The following is a 13,288-nucleotide window of genomic DNA, read 5'->3' as shown; positions in this document are numbered from 1 at the left end:
GCTCTAGATTAATTATTATTTGGGTCTGATTAATATTTTATTTCTTAGATTTGGTGCAGTGCTCATGAATATGTAGAACCTAATGCGGTACTTGAGAGAGGACTCGAAAGCTTTCTTGATAAAGGTATTTTTCTGTTTCTTAGTTTAATGCTCAAAGCTTGACCGTCTATTGAAAATCTACAAACCCGTACAATACTCTCGCTAACATCCTTACGTATTTCTAATACGTCAAAGAAAATTGAAACCATAAAGCATGAAATTGTAAGCATATGCATCTACGCTACTTGACTGGTAGGCAGATAAGAGAGTAAGCATATGTGTTTTGTCTTAGATAGATAAAATATTCTCAATACGCTCTATGGTCATAAATTCTCTTGCCAGCATGTGATTTTTAGACAAAGTTGTAGCATTTACTCAAATCAGTTTCTTCTCCTTATTGAATAGTGATCGGTTTCTTCCCAACAATGCGATCGAGTTTATTGATGAAAATGGGTCTTTGGTTCGACTTCGCCATGCTCAGGTTCATAGTTGCATGTTTCTCACATTACGGTGCAGAATTTTTTTTTTTTTGTAAACTGGCTACGGTGCAGAGACTTCATAGAAGAGTTATTGGCCAAAACAAAATTGTCATAGCTATTATCCTGGCGATCCTACGTCCATGTGTTGGGCTCGAGAACCCAAACCGCCAAATCCAATGTTATGAATTTCTTAAAAGTATTCTATGTACTTTATCTTTTGTGTAGTATTTCTTTTCATTCTACTTAATTCTACATATAAAATCACTTGGTTGTATTCGCTGAGAACATATTTGCAAACTGTGCATTTACATAATGTAGTTATCATTTCTCATATTTTTCTTTTTTCCGGTGACAGTCAATAGTATTTCACCGTAATGCATTTAGATAATTCGGATTAGCCAAGTAAATAACTCTATGAAGCTAATTCTTCACAAGTTGAATAAATTTAACCCTAGATTTAATAACCAACAAAACGTTGGTAAGGGTTTCACAAGAGTATGGTTAGCCTCTACAAGGCATTCCAGGATTAACAAAATTAATAAATAACATCAGAATCATTCTATTAACAGTATTTTCAACAAAATATTACTGCCTAAACTTACCCAACAACAACTACATTCTGCAACAACAACAAAAAATGAAAAATTGAGTTACTTCCCGCGGGAAGTATTTGGTATTTTCCGTTTCTTCGGATGATAAGATGGGTCAACTATTTGCTTCATTAGTTACAACAGTGGCACCTGCAGAATCCGCTATTGGATTAGCCATTTTTGTTATAACTTTTCGAGTCCAAGAGACTTTTGTTGTAAAATTTATTAATAGCATTCAAGGATAATCTAAAATTATAGTAAAAAAAATTTTCTAACACGATATATATATGTATAGAGTAAATTATATTTTCGGTAAATCATAGTCTAATAAATCAGACAAAAATATTTTTAAAAAAATACAGTACTTTCTCTAACCATACAATAAATTAATTATATATAAGGAAGCCATTATTAAAACTATTCTAAATTTAATAAGTGAATTTTATTTTAGAAAACCTAATAAGTTATTGGGATAATATTTTTATTAAGTCCTTAAATATAATAATATATAAAATATTCAGTCATATATTATTTAAATATTGACCATTAAAATTATGTTTTGATTCTCTTTTTTAAACATATAATTTCCAATTATACTGAATTATATATTCATGTTCAATTATTAAAAATATTAATTTAAAAATAAAATATGTAAAATAAACAAAAAATACAAGTACATTCGATATATACAAAATATAAAATAAACAATGTTTTGAGTATTAAACTTTACCACAACAATAAAAACTCAAATCTACTTACTATATATAAAATTTTGAGCAAACATTTAGGAAAATGTATACCATTTTAATCATGAAAATCGTGTCATGCTAATATAAACTTTTAATCTCTAATAAGACTAATAATAAATAAATAATAAATAGGTTTAGTTTGATATATGAGAAGATGATATAAAAATGTGTTCTCATTATAAAAACATTGCAATAAAAATAAAAATAATAACTAAAATAATATATATATTTGACAACAAAAAAACAAAAACAAGTTAGAAAAATAAACGAACATCAAACAAACGTTAAGTAAATAAATATAATACCCCTCATCACTTAAAATTTTCTACAAGACAAAAATCATTATTATACACATCTTTTGCAAATGAAAATCTAAAACACAAACCATAAAATCATACAAAAAATAAAAAACTAGATAACAAGTAAAATATATCCCGCCCGTAGGGCGGGCCAACCCTATTAGTCTATATGCTTCCAAAATAAAGTTGTACATAAACATTCCTTTAGCTGATGATTAATAAATTTAATAATTCATCAAAAAAAAAAAATCACTACAAACTCCAAAAATCAAACAAAAAAACTGGAATAGACACCCGTTAGGTTGTGTCTAAATCTTTTACACTTTACTCGTTACAATTTATTTCATAAAGTAAACTATAAACTATAGACTTAGTTTTATTCGACCAAACAAAATATAGGCTTAGTTTAGATCAAAGATCTAAAGATTTCACAGGAACAAGTAGAAGATCATGTTTCTTATGGGAAGTTAGTCCAGAAGCTTCATCCATGTCAATATCTTCAACACCTTCTGGTATCTTCCAATCAAATTGATACAAGAGATTCGCAAGACCAAACTCAACTGTTGTCGCCCCCATGTACATTGCTGGACAAATTCTTCGACCACCTCCAAACGGTAGCAACTCAAAGTGTTGCCCATTTGCCTCAATGTCACGGTCCATAAACCTCTCTGGGATAAACTCTTCTGGATCTTTCCATATCTGGGGATCGCGTCCAGTACCCCATGTGTTGACATGAAGCCTTGTCTTTGGTTGAATCGTGTACCCGTTGATCTTGAACTCAGATATTACTTCTCTTGCCACTAGAAGAGGTGACACTGGATGTAACCTCCATGTTTCTTTGATCACCATTTTCAAGTACTTGAGTTTATCTGTCTCATCTAAGCTTATGACTCTTGCTTCTTTGCTTTTCCCTATCTGCTCTCTGATTTCGGATTGAACTTTCTTCATCACTCGTGGGTTTCTTGCGAGTTCCGCCATTGCCCAAGTCATGGTTATTGCAGAAGTATTGATTCCCCCTAGAAGAATGTTCTACAAACAAATATAGTTAGTATCAAACATTAAAAACCCTACATGACAAAAACTAATTTTTATTTTTATTTTTATGAATGAATAGAAAGTTATGAGTCCAATAGCGCTTACATTCCTTATAGCGAGGCCTATACCATGTTAACAGAAATTAAATCTATGATTCTAAAGACTTCTACTAGGTAAGTCAAAAAATATCTGTAGTAAATACATGAAACTATTTGCTTATTGCTAAATGATTCTCTTACCTCATCCTTGATTTTTTTATGGCTTATTATACTTACCATCAAGATAGCTTTGATATGGTTTCTTGTGAGTTTGCCATATCCAAGGACAGCTTCTTCCTTCTCCAGCTTCAGAAGCAAGTCCACAAAGTCATCTTCACTTCTTTCTTCTCTATTTTTCTGTAGATGTAAATCAATCATCTGTTCATAGAAAGCATCAAGATCTCTCACACTTCTCTCTCTCCTAGCATGTAAACCTGTGAACCAATCAAAGATCCACCCTATATAGGGGAAAAAATCTGAAGCAGAGAAGCTCCCCAGCATCTCAATAGCCTCATGGACTAAACCTTGGAACTTTTCATTGTTGAGCACAGTCCCTTGAAAACTCACACCAAATGATGCCTTGCAAACCACGTTAACATTTAGGGAAAGAAACGTCTCGCTCAAGTTAACCGGAGTTTTCTTATAAGCAGATTCAGTGATTGAGTGAATCAGCTTCTTCATCTCCATCTTCTTGATGGGTTGAATCAAGTTCACTTGCTTAGTACTAAAGAGTTCCTGAACACACAGCTTCCTTAACTCTTTCCAGTAATCATCATATCTAGAGAAAGCAATGTCTCTAAAGTTATAAGAAAGCTTTCTTGCGCCTGGAGACAATCAGAACCTAATTAATAGAATCAGAGAAAGACAGAGAATAAATATCATGAAAACATATATAGATACCTTCCACGCTTGGACGGCTACAACAATTTAGGTCATGATCTCTAAGAACTTGTTTTGCGGTTTCAGGGGAAGAGACAATAACGGTTGGAACTCTTCCAAGATTCACTAACATTACAGGACCATACTTCTTTGAGAGTTCCCACAGAGACTGATGTGGTAATGCTCCCAGCTGGTGCAAGTTCCCGATGAACGGTAAACCAGGAGGAGATGGTGGTTGCCGACCGCCGCGCTGCTTAGTGCGCTTCACGGCGGTGATAAGGATAGAGATGAGGAAGAGAAGCGATAGAAGCCAAATCACTGCCATGTTCTTAACACGTTTCACGTTTGTAAATGAGCCAGTGATGATGAAGCAAAGCTCTTGTTTTTTATATGCATAAACTTTGTAACAGATTTGTGAAGGGATAATGCTTTTTTAAACTTGACATTAATTATCATGATGTCAACAACAAAAATAGTCTAAACTGGCATTTACTGCTTCACAGAGCAAAATTATATTATATTTGTATCATATTATATGGCACAGAATTCTTCAATATATATACATATATATGGCACAAAACATAGCAAGAATGAACGCAAGCCAAATACGTGCTATTCTACGTACATTTGACAATTGGTTTATTTTGTACGAATAATAATTTTCACACTTGTACTTGATTTGTCGAAAAAATACTACAAAAAATACTTGTTATTTATTTCCAATAACTTACACAAAAATATATTTCTTACATGTTATTTGTCTCACTTGATTACTTGCTACTTGCAATGTACTTTTGAATGATGTAGACATATTTTTGAGTCTTTAAAAATTAATTTCTAGATAATATTTCATTAGAAAGGGATATGAAAATTTGTTTTCATCAACATGAAAAAACACGAGAATTACTCCTAACAAAATACTTGTATCTATTATAATGAAGAAGAAAAAAAACAAAAGACAAAAAATTTGGTATGAAAATATTTAATACTTCTTAGAGCATCTTTATCCCTGGGGTTTCTTATTTTTTTTTTCTGATTAAAAAAAAAAATTAAAAACGCACTAATCGCGGGCTGCCATGCGTCGGTGGAGCCCCGCGAACAATGCAAAAAACACACAACACCCATCTCTTATTTTGCACACTTAGCATACGGTTTTTTTTCTGAAACGTGGTCTCCCTTTAGAGACGCTCAAAAGTGAGCGATGAAGATGCTCTTATGACAGAAAAGTATTTTCTATTTTAAGACATCCATTCTTATGTTCTAAATATCATTATTCTTATACAAAACAACTAACGGACAATATTAAATCGAATCGCTAATTATTTTTGTTATACTTGTTAGTTGCCATGTATTTCAAGTAGCAAAACTTAAGAATTTGATATTTGACATGACAATGAGATGTACTTGAAAAATCTAGACAAGTCAGGGATATAAAACAGTGACAAATATTGTGACAACCCGTCCCACGACAGGTCTCAAGACGCCTCTCAGGTCAGAACTGAGATGGCTAACCAGCTCTGATACCACTTATAACGCCCCGACCGCCCACAGCTAATGGGACACCCACGTCCGCTCTCTCGGCCCGTGGGCCCATCCCGTTCCAGCGATCGGTCCGTTAATTTTTCTAAAGGCTCGAAATCATTGTTTACTGACCCTGCAATCACCACCCGACCTTTTCCCATGCTTTGGCGAGTGAATCACTCGCACGCTATCGCGAATCAATTCCCGATAGGTCACTCATCATTCCACTACTCTAGTTCAAGCACACTTAACTCTGGAGTTCTTTCAGGATGTGCTCCGGAAAAGGTAAGTCAACTTTGGTGACATAGGTAGTCAAATCAATTCTCTTAAGCATTTTCACATGTTACAAATATTTGTACCCAGGCTCTAGAACATAGTAACTCCTTGTCCTTAAAACTACTAATAGCTCAAGTTACAACAACACAAAACGGTACACGCTAACCGAACCATGGTTAACATCATAAATAACCAATCCTTAAACCAAAAAAAACCTCTGCTTATACTACTACTGAAAGCAGAGTAACCTGTCTCATCAACAAGCATTTTCAGATTCTTCAGAAAATTTAGCCATCCAATCCAATCTCAAGATAATCAGGAAGTGTTTCGTTCCTGTTTCAAGAATCGTATGGTTCAGTTGCGAGAACTTGAGTCTGGCTTCATCTCTCTCAGACCACTGTGCTGGTGTAGTTTGGGAAGAGTCTGACAAGTTTGTTAACAGAATCTGAGTGGAACTTCCTTGCGAATAGATAACATGGTCTTCTTATACCGTTCCATGTACATGGCCAACGAAGCTCTTCTCCACGCTAAGACAAAACAAAACAGAAGATAAATGAAGAGAAAAAAACATCACAGTTTCAGTGTTTTGGAATACGAAAAACGAGCAATGTACCTTGCCAACGCTTGTCACATGTACACTCACGTCATCAGACTACAAGAAACCAACGAAGGAAAGTATAATGTCAAATAAAAAAGGCTAAGAAACATAACAAGATGTCATGTATTGAAAGGAATGGTGTTGTGACATTATTATTACCGTGATATTTTTCAAGAACTTGAGTGAGATATCGCGAGCTCTGTATGTCTTTGGATGCCATCTACGCTCAGACCAATCAACATATGTGACTGACCAGTTCGAGATTCCTCCCGGATCAAGCATCTTTTGAAGAAGACCAACAAACATATCATTAAGGAGGAGTAGAATCAAAGTTATATAAGAAAGAGAGAGTTGCATTAATAGATCCACTCACATGGAAGAATGTAGGTAGGTAATGTTCATCCGCAATGCAGTTCTTATTTGCTTCTACCCCAGGCTGCAAATTTTGTTAAGATTTATCAAAATCAAAACTGATACTTCAAACTACAGAGCTAAGGCGATATAATGGCTACAACTATGCAAACTTACTCTGCAGAACTGGCGGAATTTAGAGTAGTAGAGATTATCAGCCATCACTATCAAAGCGTGTTGACGCTTCATTGTGAACCACTGCACCAAAAGAAGAATAGTGAGAACTATAGTTCACAAATTTTCAAACTTTCATAACTAAACATAAACTCAGGGAAGAAGTTAAAAGAGTAGTTTTACCTGAGCACCCTTTCTGAAATCTTGCCTTGGGATCTCAGGTAACATGTGATCCATGTGTCTCCCTGTCCCATGAGGTCCACGATCCTCAAAACTTGACACGGAGAGAAAGAGAGCAAGCATTGGTGAATATTAATGGTATAAAGATGTTCTAAATGTTTTCTAAGAGTCATTTACTTTACCTATCAATGAAGCTGACATTCCCCTGCATCAAATATCTATAAGTGTAGTCAAACGTATGCAATGGTATGCAGCTGCAAAGTTACAAAGAGAGAGTTGTAAGGACAATGTTTTGGTGTAAATGCGATAAGTTTAAGATGAATCAATCACCTCTCAGAAAGAAGAACAAAGTGTTGGTTATCAGGATCCTCAAGAGCATTTGCAAGAAGCCGTCTCTCAGCATCAACCATAGAGATCCTCCCCCACGTGACCTGATCACTATGAATCTCCCGGTCCGAAAAGTGACGGCTGATGTGAACCGGTCTCAGCCTCGACGGGTGGATGTAAACACTGAACCTCCCTTCTTGACCCTGGAGAAACTTATCCCACAGCTTCTCAAACGGCAGAGTCCCAGGGGTCAAGAACATGAAAGCTATCTTCGATTTAGAGGTCAGAGCAGGTGGAGTTCTGAGTATGTCTCTGATCACGACTCGAGCCGCGACTTCCTCGTCAGTGTGTTTCCTCACGTGAACATCAAGCCATCCGGAGAGAGCAGCTTGGCAGCCTCTGGTGGATAAGCCCTCGCAAGCGAGGCTCTTGACTTTGTGCTGTGGGTACATGTAAGTGCAGACCAAGAGGATGCTCGTGGTGCAGACTAGTAGAACTATCAGTAAAGGCTTCTTGAGAGAAGAGCGGTTACGTAGAGGCAAGTGCAGGTTCTGTGACTCCCCCATTGAAAGTTTGAATCTTTATTAACTTTCTTTTACATTTAGCTAAAACCTGAAGATGGAAATGGAGTTGTTTTAGAAAGAATTGTATTGAAAAGCATGAATCTTTATCAGTTTTTAACACAAATCCTTAAATCTACTATATCTTCAGAAACAAGCAACTAGAAACATGAATTAAATACGCAAGTCCCCCACACGTTTGGTGTAACCCTGTTTTAAGGGAGCAAGTGCACGTTGTTCTTGTGGTTGAAACAAAAGATTCTCACCCCACAACGTACGACGCAATCAAGACTTTACTTCCTCGTGATTCTTTTTGCTCCACAAGCTAATGCAAAGACAAACAAACACAACGTAGAGTTAATTTGCAAATTAATCAGATTCGGTTTTACAGAAAAAAAGAGTAAAGTTCACATTGGACCAAAGCATTTTATCAGAGGAACGAAACTAGAGTTATTACATTACCTGTTTGATTCCAGCAGAATAGGTAATGAAAGAGAAGATGGGTAGATAAAAATAGAATCTTTACACGAGCCCAGATCTCAAAAATGAAAGCTTTATTATCTTACGTTAAAGCAAAAAAAAAAAAAAAATTAAAACGACAAGTCAAGAACTTAAAGGAGAAAGAGATAAGAGAGTGATAGAAATGAATGTTTATATATGGGATTTGTGAGTGGCGAGTGAAGAAGATACAAGTGTGTGTATTTGTTTATTGAGAAGACGATTCAGATCCTCGATTTGTTTTCTCTCTCTTCGCTTTCAAATTACGAAAAATAAAGAAAGAAATCAGACAAGTGTGTTCAGAGACTTTTCTTTTTCCTTTTTAATTTTGGATGAGACTAGAAGCATTATTATTATTGGTCTATAATTCATCCATCGGTTCTAAAAATACATGATGTTTTGCGAAAAAAATTATGTTTCAGAACACGTAATATTTGATATTTTTATGTTATTTTAATTTTATTGAAAACTGGACGACGGATGATGGACTGAATTAGTTTTTGTTTATTTTTTCAGTGCTACTTTTTTCTTTAAAAGATGACATCTCTTAAATTTTGAACTTTCAACTAAAACATTTTTTTCACATCAACTTAAACATTTTTTTGATTTTAGCTATTTTGAAACAAATGAGTATATATTAATAGACTTTTTGGTTACTGTTAAATTGTAAATATCAAAAATATTTCTCCTACGGTTTATCCATAATGTTGCAGCTTACCAAAAAAGTTTCCATAATATTACTATAAATATTGTTCAACAAAAGTTGAAATTTGTTACCTGCAACTGTAATGTAAATAATTCGTACAATGAAAATTCACTGAATTAAACTAATAACTGGAAATGAATTGATTTTTTTTTCTGTCGACTAATTCTGGAATGATACAATGAATTGAATTTAGGCCGAAGAAAGAAAATAGAATTTTAAACTTTTGTCAGTTAAAGCTAAACAATGACTACAGAAAGCTAACCATTTAAGCCCAAACAAACTTTTTAAGTTTAGGCCCGTAAGAGAAAACTGGAGAAACTAACCAAACCGAAAAATCTGAAAACCACACTGATAGAGTTGATATAACCGGTCCGACCACGATCATCAACCGGACTTTGGCAAATATAAGTTTTGATTATTTCCCTTCGTTTTCCTAAAACCCTAAAAAGATTCATCGCCGTTCGTCTTCTTCCGCCTCACGCTCGTCTCTTGGTAAGAACCTTCTTTGATTCCCAGCTCAAATCAGTAATATTCGTATTCGTTTATCTCAGCTCCCAAATTAAATCCACAGTTTTGCGCAGCTCCAGAATCGGGACAGCTCTAAAACGCTTAAAATGTCGAGTCGACCTGAGTTTCTAGCGCCGCCGGAGATATTCTATGACGACTCCGAGGCCCGCAAATATACTTCTTCCTCACGTATCGTCGAAATTCAGGTGCTTTAATTCTTGCCCCTGAAGAAAATAGCTCTCATCAGTTTCTTCTGAACTCAGGCACTTGTTGTGATCTCTTACATATGTAGTCCTTATGGTTATTGTAGGCGAGGTTGTCTGAGAGAGCTTTGGAGCTTCTTGCTTTGCCTGAAGATGATGTTCCTAGATTCTTGCTCGATATTGGTAAAAAAAAAAAAAAAAAACTAATTCCTTTTCATCTACTTAATATGATGAGCAATGTTGATGATGACTAAGAGCAAAAGAATCTGTGTATCTAAATCCGCTTAGCTGCTTTCTGTATAGTCAATGGATATAGTCACATCCAAAGATTTCTTCTTTTTTATATTTGGATGGTGTGCAAGCTTATCTGTTGCAAACGTTGAGTGTGACTAATAGTGTTTGTTTAGGTTGTGGATCTGGCCTGAGCGGGGAAACAATCTCTGAGAATGGGCACCAGTGGATTGGTCTTGACATCTCAGCCTCAATGCTTAGTAAGTTAGAATCATTAGTTTGCCAAGGATTCTTCAAGCCTTAGAATCTCTATGACAACTGTTATCCTTTAATAACAATGTAGACGTTGCTGTTGAACGAGAAGTTGAGGGTGATCTTTTACTTGGTGACATGGGCCAGGTATCTCTCTCTCTCTCTCTCTCTAAGATTTTGTGGGTGGTAATATTCTTTTGAAAGATGGATGATTGATGTCTTAGCAAATTGCTTATCCGTGTTTTATTATGTCTCAGGGCTTAGGTTTCCGTGCAGGAGTCATAGACGGAGCCATCAGTATATCGGCTGTTCAGGTCTTACTTCTCACACTACCTTATGCTTTCACTTGATTATCCGGAAGATATGATTCTTTGTAATATATACTACCATTGTTTTTAACCAGCCATTTCTCTGTTTTTTTTTTTTTCATATGATTTCAGTGGTTATGCAATGCGGACAAGTCATCGCATGAACCTCGTTTGAGGCTAAAGTATGTGCAAATCATTCTACTTCAGCTTGAATCAATAAGACAGCGTCTAATATTTGATCATTCAGGGCTTTCTTTGGGTCACTATACCGATGCTTATCAAGAGGAGCAAGGGCAGTTTTCCAAGTGTACCCTGAGAGTATCGCTCAGCGTGAGTTGATCCTTCGCCAGGCCTTACAAGCTGGATTTGGTGGTGGACTCGTTGTTGACTACCCTCACAGGTACGTTCTTGTGGAAGCTATTTTGTTTTGGTTTCACATTTGACTGCGCATTAACACGTTGGCTGTTCTCCAACAACCTGTAGTACTAAGAAGAGAAAAGAGTTCCTGGTCCTCACATGTGGTTCTGTTCCAACTAGTATTAACGATGGGCATAAAGAGGGTGACTCGGATGATGACGATGATGATAGCGAAGAAGAAGAGAATGGAATGGTAAATGATATATATATATATATATATATATATATATATATTGAAGTCTCCTTACCGTCTTACTTGCTGCTATATATATAGAAGTGTTTGTTTACCATTCTTTGTTTTGTTTGTGGAAAGGTATGTGTGTCGGATAGGAGTAGGCCGTCTTACTTGCTGCTATATATATAGAAGTGTTTGTTTACCATTCTTTGTTTTGTTTGTGGAAAGGTATGTGTGTCGGATAGGAGTAGGCCAAGGAAGAAGCAGAGAACGAACAAGAAAGGGAAAGGAAGGGAATGGGTTTTGAGGAAGAAGGAACAAAGTAGAAGGAAAGGAAACGATGTTCCTGCTGATTCCAAGTACACCGCAAGGAAACGCAAGTCGCGTTTCTGATTTTTTTTTACTAGTCTTAAAAAAGCGTTTTATTATGTTACGTCCTTACTCTTTCTACATTTCGTGTACTCGGAAGTCAAAACCTGTGGCTACTTCTCAGGTGCGTCTTGTGATTTGCATTAAGCTTTGTCCTCTTCTATTTTAAAAATTAAATCCATTAGTTAAAATGATTAAATCAAACGAGTAAAACAGTAAAAGGAAAGATGTATCTTTCTCGTCAAGGCAAAGCAGCTAAGAATAAAGAGCATTGCCTAATCTGTCTCAACGATGTAATCCTGATCTCAATGTCCAAAACCGAGCCTTTTCGTTGTGGATCATCTTCTGGACTTGGAAGATTTTTCAGATGCAGTGGCAAGTATATAGTAAGCTATTGTTTGTAACTAGAAGCTGTATCCAAATCCTTGGCAATTCTAAATGGGTTTGAAACAAGAAACCAAACATGATATTGAATTATATAGTCTACTGAATCTTTGACGCTCCATCTCAAAACAGAGATCAAAAACTAAAGAGTGGTTGACGTTTGTTAGCTTAACCAAAGAGATCAAATCCAAAGTCTCCTTCCTCCTCTTAAGATTCTTCCTTCTTCTTCTTCTCTTCCTCCTTTGTGGCTGCGGCGGCCTCACCTCCACCACCGCTTCCTCCAGAAGCTGCACCTCCACCAACAGCACCACCGATGATCACCTGCTCCATTTTCATTTCCTATTATTAGCTCAACAGATTCCAATACGCATTTCAACAACGGAAACAAGCATCTTCACCAAATTCAAAAATAACTTCTTGTTAGGCATATATATATATATATCACTAAGGATTAAGAAACAATGTAGTAATTATATAAGATAATGAGATTTTGAACATTTGATCAAGATTCATAGATTCATCTTAACCAATTCCTATCACAAAGTGATCGTAACAGATCTAGCTATATGCATTCTATAATGAGAGAGAGAGAGAGAGAGGGGAAGCAATTAAGAAACCTGGCAGACGGCGGAGGTAGGGCAGACGAGAGAGAACGAAAACTGAACGCCACCGGAGGAATCGGCTGAGAGAGCAGTCTGTACAAGCTTCCGCTGGAGATCGTAGGTGGAAGAAGCGGATGCTTCGAGGTCTCCCTCGTGCTGCTTAGCGGTCCCTCCATTCTCCGCCTTTGCTCTCGCAAACGAATGTGAAAACTCCCATCTTCTTCTTCTAACGCCGGCGAGGTTTCTCAGCTGAATCCGACGGGGACAAGTGCTTACTATATTTATATATGAATGATTTCAGTGAGCCCATCAAGAGAGTACTCTATTGGGCCCAATACAGAGCCCATTCAGTAATGGTCTCCTTGTCTGTGTACTGTAGTTTTTTTAGCCAGGTTTTAACAACAGTGCAAGTCTTTTAGTTTTATGTAATTTTTATTTAGTTTGCTTGTATGGTATGTCTGCTTAGTTGTAAAGCTTAATTGTTGTTAGGGAGACTTAAACCTCAACAATTGTGAATCAAATTCTCTCTTTATTTCTACCT

At 36.0% G+C, this 13,288-nt stretch overlaps 3 protein-coding genes and 1 pseudogene across 4 annotated transcripts; 1 reads left to right on the top strand and 3 right to left on the bottom strand.

The window, feature by feature from the left end:
• Nucleotides 1-2,495: 2,495 nt before the first annotated feature.
• Nucleotides 2,496-4,450, bottom strand: LOC106333271 (cytochrome P450 71B10). Its single transcript, XM_013771740.1, has 3 exons — nt 4,130-4,450; nt 3,467-4,053; nt 2,496-3,185 (listed from the first exon to the last, which is right to left on the bottom strand). The coding sequence occupies exons 1-3, from the start codon at nt 4,431-4,433 to the stop codon at nt 2,568-2,570; spliced, it is 1,509 nt and encodes a 502-aa protein (XP_013627194.1). The 5' UTR covers nt 4,434-4,450; the 3' UTR covers nt 2,496-2,567.
• A 1,548-nt stretch (nt 4,451-5,998) lies between these two features.
• On the bottom strand, nt 5,999-8,908 carry LOC106328648. The gene is made up of 10 exons (XM_013767130.1): nt 8,558-8,908; nt 8,362-8,420; nt 7,539-8,147; nt 7,391-7,462; nt 7,212-7,302; nt 7,032-7,112; nt 6,877-6,939; nt 6,663-6,785; nt 6,519-6,557; nt 5,999-6,432 (listed from the first exon to the last, which is right to left on the bottom strand). Exons 3-10 carry the CDS (start codon nt 8,099-8,101, stop codon nt 6,295-6,297), a joined length of 1,170 nt encoding a protein of 389 aa, XP_013622584.1. The 5' UTR covers nt 8,102-8,147; nt 8,362-8,420; nt 8,558-8,908; the 3' UTR covers nt 5,999-6,294.
• An 800-nt stretch (nt 8,909-9,708) lies between these two features.
• LOC106331910 (probable 18S rRNA (guanine-N(7))-methyltransferase) lies at nt 9,709-11,947 on the top strand. Of its 2 annotated transcripts, none has more exons than XM_013770345.1 (10): nt 9,709-9,791; nt 9,881-10,012; nt 10,117-10,192; nt 10,417-10,500; nt 10,584-10,639; nt 10,750-10,806; nt 10,933-10,982; nt 11,048-11,200; nt 11,284-11,410; nt 11,621-11,947. In XM_013770345.1, exons 2-10 carry the CDS (start codon nt 9,914-9,916, stop codon nt 11,783-11,785), a joined length of 867 nt encoding a protein of 288 aa, XP_013625799.1. In that variant the 5' UTR covers nt 9,709-9,791; nt 9,881-9,913; the 3' UTR covers nt 11,786-11,947. The 2 variants fall into 2 exon arrangements, with proteins under 2 accessions (XP_013625799.1, XP_013625800.1); XM_013770346.1 differs by having other exon boundaries at nt 9,714-9,791; nt 9,871-10,012.
• Nucleotides 11,948-12,200: 253 nt separating this feature from the next.
• On the bottom strand, nt 12,201-12,964 carry LOC106333284 (annotated as a pseudogene).
• Between the last annotated feature and the right edge of the window lie 324 nt (nt 12,965-13,288).

Source organism: Brassica oleracea, chromosome C3 (genome assembly GCF_000695525.1).
Source record: "Brassica oleracea var. oleracea cultivar TO1000 chromosome C3, BOL, whole genome shotgun sequence".
Classification (NCBI taxonomy): Eukaryota; Viridiplantae; Streptophyta; class Magnoliopsida; order Brassicales; family Brassicaceae; genus Brassica; species Brassica oleracea.
Note: the sequence above shows the minus strand (reverse complement) of the source record. Positions and strands in the feature narration are given on the sequence as shown.

Excerpts from the sequence above, each read along its gene's own strand:
- LOC106333271 (XM_013771740.1), bottom strand. The coding sequence starts at position 4,433 with ATGGCAGTGATTTGGCTTCTATCGCTTCTCTTCCTCATCTCTATCCTT. Across the intron at positions 4,054-4,129 it reads TAGCCGTCCAAGCGTGGAAG|GCGCAAGAAAGCTTTCTTAT; the intron begins GTATCTATATAT and ends GATTGTCTCCAG. Across the intron at positions 3,186-3,466 it reads ATATCAAAGCTATCTTGATG|AACATTCTTCTAGGGGGAAT; the intron begins GTAAGTATAATA and ends ATTTGTTTGTAG.
- LOC106328648 (XM_013767130.1), bottom strand. The coding sequence starts at position 8,101 with ATGGGGGAGTCACAGAACCTGCACTTGCCTCTACGTAACCGCTCTTCT. Across the intron at positions 7,113-7,211 it reads ATTTCAGAAAGGGTGCTCAG|TGGTTCACAATGAAGCGTCA; the intron begins GTAAAACTACTC and ends CTTTTGGTGCAG. Across the intron at positions 6,940-7,031 it reads AATTCCGCCAGTTCTGCAGA|CCTGGGGTAGAAGCAAATAA; the intron begins GTAAGTTTGCAT and ends CAAAATTTGCAG.
- LOC106331910 (XM_013770345.1), top strand. The coding sequence starts at position 9,914 with ATGTCGAGTCGACCTGAGTTTCTAGCGCCGCCGGAGATATTCTATGAC. Across the intron at positions 10,983-11,047 it reads GAACCTCGTTTGAGGCTAAA|GGCTTTCTTTGGGTCACTAT; the intron begins GTATGTGCAAAT and ends TTGATCATTCAG. Across the intron at positions 11,201-11,283 it reads GTTGTTGACTACCCTCACAG|TACTAAGAAGAGAAAAGAGT; the intron begins GTACGTTCTTGT and ends AACAACCTGTAG.